Source organism: Pecten maximus, chromosome 16 (genome assembly GCF_902652985.1).
Source record: "Pecten maximus chromosome 16, xPecMax1.1, whole genome shotgun sequence".
Lineage (NCBI taxonomy): Eukaryota > Metazoa > Mollusca > Bivalvia > Pectinida > Pectinidae > Pecten > Pecten maximus.
In genome coordinates this window covers 22324191-22332467 of record NC_047030.1, presented here as the reverse complement: position 1 = coordinate 22332467, position 8277 = coordinate 22324191, and the positions used below count along the sequence as shown (strand labels likewise).

At 33.9% G+C, this 8277-nt stretch overlaps 1 protein-coding gene across 1 annotated transcript; it reads right to left on the bottom strand.

Annotated features, from left to right (window-relative positions):
* Positions 1–3487: 3487 nt before the first annotated feature.
* LOC117345028 (PCNA-associated factor-like) lies at positions 3488–7328 on the bottom strand. The gene is made up of 4 exons (XM_033907953.1): positions 7142–7328; positions 6051–6131; positions 5412–5583; positions 3488–4886 (listed from the first exon to the last, which is right to left on the bottom strand). The coding sequence occupies exons 1-4, from the start codon at positions 7185–7187 to the stop codon at positions 4841–4843; spliced, it is 345 nt and encodes a 114-aa protein (XP_033763844.1). The 5' UTR covers positions 7188–7328; the 3' UTR covers positions 3488–4840.
* Between the last annotated feature and the right edge of the window lie 949 nt (positions 7329–8277).

The window sequence follows — 8277 nt, the reverse complement described above, 5'->3', positions numbered from 1 at the left end:
CATTGTGGTTTTTTCTTTTTATAACATAAAGGGGGAAGGTATATATGCCCTGTATATTTCATCACGTTCATGGTTCATACAGATTTTTAATTCACAAAATTCCAGCACTTTTTCTCAGTTTTCAAGGTGCATATTTTGTCCAAGCTCATACGGAATTTTTTTTTTTCTTCTTCTTTTTTCTTTGTAATCTGTAACTTGATTTTAATAACAAAAGAACATAACCATTCTTATTCTGTTGTGTAAGCAAAGAATTTAGAAGACCACGCTTGTAATGAATATCAATGTAGATGGTGTCTGGTTACTATAAAACCCATGAACTACATAAAGAAATCAATATAAAAAATAAAATTCCTTGTTTTTTTTCTAAAATATGTAAACATAGGGGGAAAATCAATGACCCTCAGCAAAACTGAAAACAAAATATGAATATTCCAGGACTTTTCAGGAGAAAAAAGAGAATTCCATGGCTTTTCAAGCAGTAATGAAATTCAAGCACTTCTATGTAACGAGTATCAGCGCTCACAGGGGGGATAACTCCTACGAGCTGTCATAGGACGCTCGATTAGAATTTTTTCTCGGGAGATCCTATTTATAAAAGGATTGAAACTCTTGAAGATTTGTTATATACTTGATGGTCTGCAACAGGATACCACTCAAACATATCAAATAAAGGTATTGGATTTTGCGTTGCATACAGCCATTTTTATAAAGGTGTTTTTTGTACAGTCCTAAGATCTATAAACACTTTGCAGTGTTACCACCGCGGCTCAAATGGAATAGAGAGATGATTTGTTCATATTAACACATGCCAATACACTCATAAATTACTTATTATTTTTGTTGCAACATGATTAGCCAATCGACATCAAATGTAGGTTAGTTAACGTTCTGCCCATTCAAAACGGCCATCTAGATTTGGATTTAGACACAATTTTGTTCTCGCTATTTCTTGGGAGGTATAAAGGGATATTTCTAAATCTTCACGTGTGGGTTCTCGTTCATCCCATTCAATTTTGAATCCGAGGGGAAAAACAAAATGGCCAACAGGCGGCCATCTTGGATTTTAAGTTGACAGTTGAAATTTGTTATCACTATTTCTTGAAAAGTACAAGAGGGACATTTCTCAAATTCATGTAAGTTTCCCTTGATCACCAGTTGTTCCCATTAAATTTATAGTTTGATTGGGAAAACAAAATGGCTGATAGGCTTCTATCTTGGAATTCGATAGTTGAAGTTAGTTACAGCTATTTCTTGGGAAGTACTGGAGAAATATTTCTCAAACTACACATGCAGGTTTCCCTTGGACTCTAGTTGTGCCAGTTAAATTTTGGGACTGATTGTTGAAACACAATATGTTGGTTCTTATGTGTTGTCAAATGACTAAGAGGAAAAGGGGGGGAAAGGGAAAAGTCGAGAAAAATCACACAAAAAAAGGACCGACGAAGACTATTAAATGGTGGATGCCAATACCCCTGTGACATCTGGAAAATGAAGTCAGGTCTATTATGTATACAAATAGCTGTTACTGTTCTCTGCTGCCAATTTGACATTACCTAAAACATCTGTCATAAAACAAGAGCTGTTGGAGAACAGCATAGCTCGTCTCGCAAATGCTTGTCAATAAATAATTAAAATATATTTATTGGTATGGTTTCACTTTTCAGTATTAATATCTATATAGTTAGTTTACTTGATCAGATTGTGTATTGTGTATTCATGAAATTTTCAAAACCATACCAATTTATATATATATGTAAATTATTTATTGACAAACATTCGGGGGACAAGCTATGCTGTTGTTAATTGAATAAATATATTAAATAATTGCTTTTGGACCTATTTCTTTTAATTTTTGATAAAAACTCCTAATGAGAGTTGTCTCCCTTGAAAAATGAGGAACCGTAAAAATTGTCTAACGTGAGTATTTTCACATTGTTTTTTTTTTCGGTTTCACTCAAAGAAGGGATAGTGTAACTTTAGAGGAACTCTTTTACCAAATATCAGCACCCTAGTACAATTATAAAGTGATGTGTTAATAGCTTTCAACACTTGCAAAAAATATTTCAAATACCTGTCCCCCCCCCCCCCCCCCCCATTTTTTTTTTAAATCTTTCAGTTTAACTCCAGCAAGGGATAGTTTAATGCCCACAGGGACCCTAATACACATGTATTACTATGCCTTTCAACACTCCCAACAAAAAGTTCAACGCAAAAATGTTCTAAGTCAAAAAAAAAAAAAAAAAAAGATTTAAAAAGAAAAAAATCCCTTTTTTTTTCGTTTTCCTCCAGGAAGGCAGTCTTACTCCAGAGGGACTCTTATGCCTAATATCAGCACCCTAGTACAATTATAAAGTGATGTGTTAATACCTTTCAACACTTGCACCAAAAACTTAACGCAGAAATATTCTAAGTCCAAAAAATTTCAAAAAATCTGGCCAACTCTGGTAATTTTTACATCACTACCACGCCAGATAATTGCGGCGCCCGGGTGTAAAGCTCCAGAGCGTCTTCGTTGCCACAGGTGTAAAATACGGAAATGTTTAATTTTCCTGTTTAACTATTACCAATCAATCCAATAAGACTTGATAATGTCAAAATATATAACACCGATAAACTGTGAGATTTGCAGTCATTTCGATCACAGATTTTGCTGTATATGTTGCATAATTCTTGGATTGGGGCATAATTTGGTCATACACGCATACACTGGGCGAATTAGCAAAAAATGAGAAGTGTTTTTCCTGTTCGTTATCCTTGCAAGTCATAGCCAATTTATCATTTTGTTCCGTGGTCAGGGTTATTTTCCTTGAAGGACAGCATTATCACATCAAAAAAGAGAAAACATAGCTCAACCGTTCTTCCGATCCAGTCTTCGGCGTTCATTTTCTATAGAAATTATTGTTGCCCGGGTGTAAAATTCATCGACGCCCAGGTGTAAGCACCGACGCCCGGTCAGTACAGTTGAACCCGGTGAATTAGGGTAAAGTGTCTTGTCCTAATTAAGGACACAACGACCACGACAGCACAGTCTGGTCTTTAATTTCTAATTAAGCAAGAGAGCTTTAGCCCTGATATTGTGCCAGTATGTGATGTGATGAAGACAGAAGGGCTAAAAATTGATCAAATAAGCAGAACAAACTTAGGCCTACTGTTGTAATTGAAGGAAGTGGCACTTCGCTTAGCATCCACATAAATGACCTAGAATCATTTCAAAGTTTCAGAAGGTAGAAGTGGGTAGAGTCTGTGATAAGATAGACCTCTTTGGTCACCTGCTTATTTTTTTCCTTCTTCTTTCAGAGATTCAAGATAACAACAGATTAATTGAATTATAAATTTCAAAACTTCTTTTTAACTGTGCTTTCACCATTTATTGACCATACATACATGCACAGTGATTTCCGTGTAGACAGCAGGATGTGGGGGAAATGCTGTGCTTTGCAGCTTTTTGAAAAATATTTTATAAGGTTTAATTAATAATCTCAAAATCTTAACATTAAAATACTTTATTTATAATTTGATACATATTCAATAGAAAAGCACTGAAAGTTCATTGTGAACATTGTGCCTGAATCAGATAAAAAAAATATTGGTATGCAAGAGGTAAGTTAGCTTCGAATTCAAAATAACAATTTCTCAATACAATGGAGACCTCATTACAGCTTACTTAATTACAATTACTGTAAAATGAAAACAACTATTTTCACTCTTCCAAACCATAGATGCCTATAGGTTTCAAACAGTTGACTCAAATCAACCTGTCATAAAGAAATCATTCAGTATGCATTTACCATTGGTCTCTCATGATCACAATATTATATTTTGAAAAACTGAATCTACATGTTTACGTAAAAATAACTATGAACAGTAAATAAAACTTATAACATTTCAGTATGACAAAAGTACAATTCATGATTTCTTTACGTTGCTTCTTTTACAAAAGATATCTTCCATTTGAACAATTTACACAGACACATATACTAGTAATTTTCATCTACACAGTTCATCTCTTGTTCACACGCATACACCAGTCTAGATCTGCTTGCATTACATTCTTTATCAAGCATATCCTTCATTTTGATCATGATGTCTAACAAGGTATACCAAATGCAAGCATTGAGCGAACAATGCAGAAATAAATGAAATGATCAAATGATTTTATGTGAGAGTGATTCTCTAAGATGTAAACATTATACATTAAATGGAAAACGATTCAAAGTCTGAACATGTAAACTGCTCTCTTGCTATCAAACAAAGGGCTGAAATCTTTCCATTTCATTCACTACACATACAGTAGACATTTTTTTTTAAAAACACAGATTAAAGCAAACATTTTATGCTCTTAAAAACTAGGAAACCATATATTGATATACATGGAAATCTGATCCAACATCTCTCCCAACGAAACTTAGTACAATGTTTTTCACCAGTTCCAGTGTTACATTGACAACATATGATGCAATACAGAACATATGAAATTGTCTTTCAGAGTTAAATTGTCTTTCAGAGTTAAATACATATTAATGCAGGGCTGAGTATTGCAAACAATTAATGGTCCAACGGCTTCAGTAAAATATTTCAGTGGACTGACTTTCATTATTGTGACAGTATCCTTCCGCTTACAACAAATGTTCCCGGATAATTAATGCGCCACAGCACATTGAAACGCCAACGTGTCTGTACATAACTAGAAATCACTTTGTCGCTGATAACACTTTGATTTCCTCATCTTCAATTCGTTTAAATATCACTCTACCCTTCATTTGAACTTGATCCAAGTGTAGCTGCTCTGTAAAGTTTGTAAAAGTCTTTTCTTGATGTTAAGTCATCTTTTTAAGATATTTCATGAATCACTATCTACTTCAATTTCAGCATTACTAGAGGAGGGCCTGAAATTAAAAAATGAATAATTGAAATTGACTAATCAAAATGAATATAAGACCTTAATTCCATAAAGCAAAATTGATGCATTTACATAATGCTGACAGAGAAATAATGGCCTGTTTCATAAAATCTGCAAAAAGACATCATCTTTTCACTTTGTTTCATATTTTGTATAAGTTAATCGCTACTATCCTTAACTTATATTAGCTTGTTTGCTATCTCATGTTTGATTTCAGTTCAAATTGTTATTCAAATTAATAATTGTATGCATTTAACAACAAGATGGACACCTTATTTTAATTTAGGCCTATAAAAAATAATATATGCCGGGCTTTTTTGGGACAAATAATAGGACCGATTCCCAATTGAAATTAGTGCAGGTGGAGGAATCTTTATAATTTTTTTAGATAGATTTTGCCAAGGTTATATATAGACATTTTAAGTAATCTTTACTTTAATAGTTCTTCCTTGAAAATGGCCAAAACATCTTAACTTGAGTTTACATTTTGTGATAATATCTTGATATTTACCCTGCAGAACTGCTGCTGCTTTCTCCTTTCTCTTTTTCTAACTCGGTAGGGTCTGAATTCTCTTTTTCTGTTGATTTACTTGGGGATTTTTTCAAGAACATGCCAATTCCTTTTTGCCAGTCTGGTGTTGGTCTAGGACAAGCTGGGTTGCCCCCAGCATACTTTCCTTTACCTATAAATACCAAATGAAAATGTTTAGTTCCATGTCATTATAAACTCTGGTTCACTAATATCACCTTTGGGAATGTGTCCCTGTCCTTAAACAGGATAAAAATCGTGGACATTCAGTATTTTGATAATTTTCAATCAATTGAAGAAATATATCAAAATTTAATAAAACTCGAACAAAGATCTTATCTTATTTCTTCAATGGACAAATTTCTAAACTCGGGTATATGAAGACCAAAGGAACCATTCTGCTGTATTTTACCCAATAAAATCCTGTTTCCTGTAATCTTAACGTCTCTTTCACTGATACTAGAAATTCTTCCAAATTTAATCAAAATCTGAGCAGCCATTCATGACAAGCAGTGATTTTAAAAAATTGTAGAGGGATGGACAACCGACAATGGATGACGTGATATGGCACAGACTCATCAGTACATTGGACAAGCTGTGCCAACATATATATATATTTACCTGCAGGAGAATCGCCCGCTGCTGATGATCCAGAACTGGCACTACTGCCCAACACTTTCCTGGGGGCTCGGGCAGCCACAACTGAAAATATACACAATTATTATCAATATCAATGTAACAACGAACAGTGCTAACAGACCATTATTATTAATTCATAACTTGCCTATAAAATGTAAAAATATAACTGGCACAGCTAGCAGTATGCAGGAATCTCCCTGGACCAAAAAATCATCGGCCATTTTGACAAGATTTCAGAAACCGTATGGCCCATGGGCCAAAACATAGAAAATTGAGGAAATTTGTGAGTTTTGGTGTGCCATTTTGGAAAATATGGGGCAAATGGCCCCCTCCAGAGTTATCCCCGAGTATGCTGCAGTGTAACACCAGGCTACATATACCCATATATAATTAAGTGATACACAAGCCTATGTGGTCAACTTTGCAGTTTTTGGATTATGATCGGAAATATATGAACTAGATCAACTTACCACTCTTTTACGTTTGTCATTTTTTTCAGATATCAACCAAGAATTGTTTCACTCACTTTTATTTTGATCTTAGCAATAATAATATAAACAGAAAGTGTTAGTTTTGCAACAAACTCTTGGGAAATATTACCTTTAATATATCTTATTCTTCCAGTGATTTCTAACATTATCATGTGTAATACTAAATAGATATATTTGTGTGGAAGCTAAGAGCAATGAGAAAACTGCCCGCAATTGGGCTCAAACTATAGCTAGCGACCTCTTACTCTCAAAGGAAACATCCTAATATCTTATCAATTACTGCTTGGCTAAGGGAATTACCCACTATATATATATATAGTCTAAGGTTAGCCCGAGCTTCCTCTGGCCTTAGGCCTGGTGTCAGGACCAGAGGGAACTCTGGCTTGTCTAATTAGGTATACTATATATATATATATCCACTCTTAGATTTCACTGAGGACCATTCATTTAGAGACACAACTGTGTGTAACAGTGCCATAAACTGGACCTTGATCTGTTGATAGTATTTTCGTCCAAGTCAAGTGTTTGCGAAATAGGCCTAATCTTATTTTTAATGAGGATACTAACTCTGACGCCTCTTACCTTTTCGAGATGCAGCACTGCCAGAATCAGCTTTCGTCCGGACCATGATCGTGGCTTTTCACGAGATTTAGTTTGGACAACTACGCCTACTTCTCAAAGTTCTCGATCTTGATACCCACGCCTATTTTCCGACTTCCCGCGATTTTATTGTTTACATCCGAATTCCCGCGGAAAAAAGCACCGGAAGTTATATCGAGAGATATAAAAATATACTTATTGGCATTAAAACTCAATTTATTAACCAACACTACTCTTTGATTTAACCAATAAAATAGTCTGAATATTATTCTTTTGTTTGGTAAACGTTTCATTGATAAAATGTGTTAAAATGTTAAAGGGGAATAACTCAAAGTAAATCTATCGAAAAGGTTGAACAACACCGTCACAACAGCAATTAACCTAGCTCAAACAGAGACGTGTGATACTGCGAGACACACGTCTCTGACTCAAAGAAGTTCCATGCCAAAAAATCCTTTTGTAGTCATTCTACAATAAAATATTTTAAACTAGACTGTCCATATGCCTTTTCAAATAAAAATATTTTATGACGGCACGTATTATCGGAATTACTTAAAAATTAATGTAAATCTATATCAAAATAAGAGTTATAGTTTAAAGTTAAAGTTTGTGTCCCCTGACATCGAAAAAAATGATATTTGCGATAAATCTAGAAATCCCAAAATGTAGAAATTGTGCCATTAATAAGAGAATAAAATCTTTTTCTCCCATAATTTTATTCATTATATTGAATAATTTGAGTTTTAATCAAGATGAAATCATGTAATAATTTGTATTCCAAAAAAAGATAAACCACGTCAATACATCAAAAACTGGAGACCTATAACTTTATTAAATATCATATATAAAATTGGATCAGGGGTTATTGCAAATAGAATAAAATCAGTTTTGGACATAATTATTAACAAAGATCAATCAGGTTTTATAGCAGGTCGATACATTGGGGAAAACACTAGACTTTTATATGACATTATGAATTATACTGAAGAAAATGATATTCCGGGGATGGTTTTAATGATAGATTTTGAAAGGGCGTTCGATTCTATTTCTTTTAACTTCATAGCAAAAGTGTTAGATTTTTTTGGTTTTGGAAATTATATAAAAAATTGGGTACAATT

Excerpts from the sequence above, each read along its gene's own strand:
- LOC117345028 (XM_033907953.1), bottom strand. The coding sequence starts at position 7,187 with ATGGTCCGGACGAAAGCTGATTCTGGCAGTGCTGCATCTCGAAAAG. Across the intron at positions 5,584-6,050 it reads AGCGGGCGATTCTCCTGCAG|GTAAAGGAAAGTATGCTGGG; the intron begins GTAAATATATAT and ends TGGTATTTATAG. Across the intron at positions 4,887-5,411 it reads AGCAGCAGCAGTTCTGCAGG|GCCCTCCTCTAGTAATGCTG; the intron begins GTAAATATCAAG and ends TTTTAATTTCAG.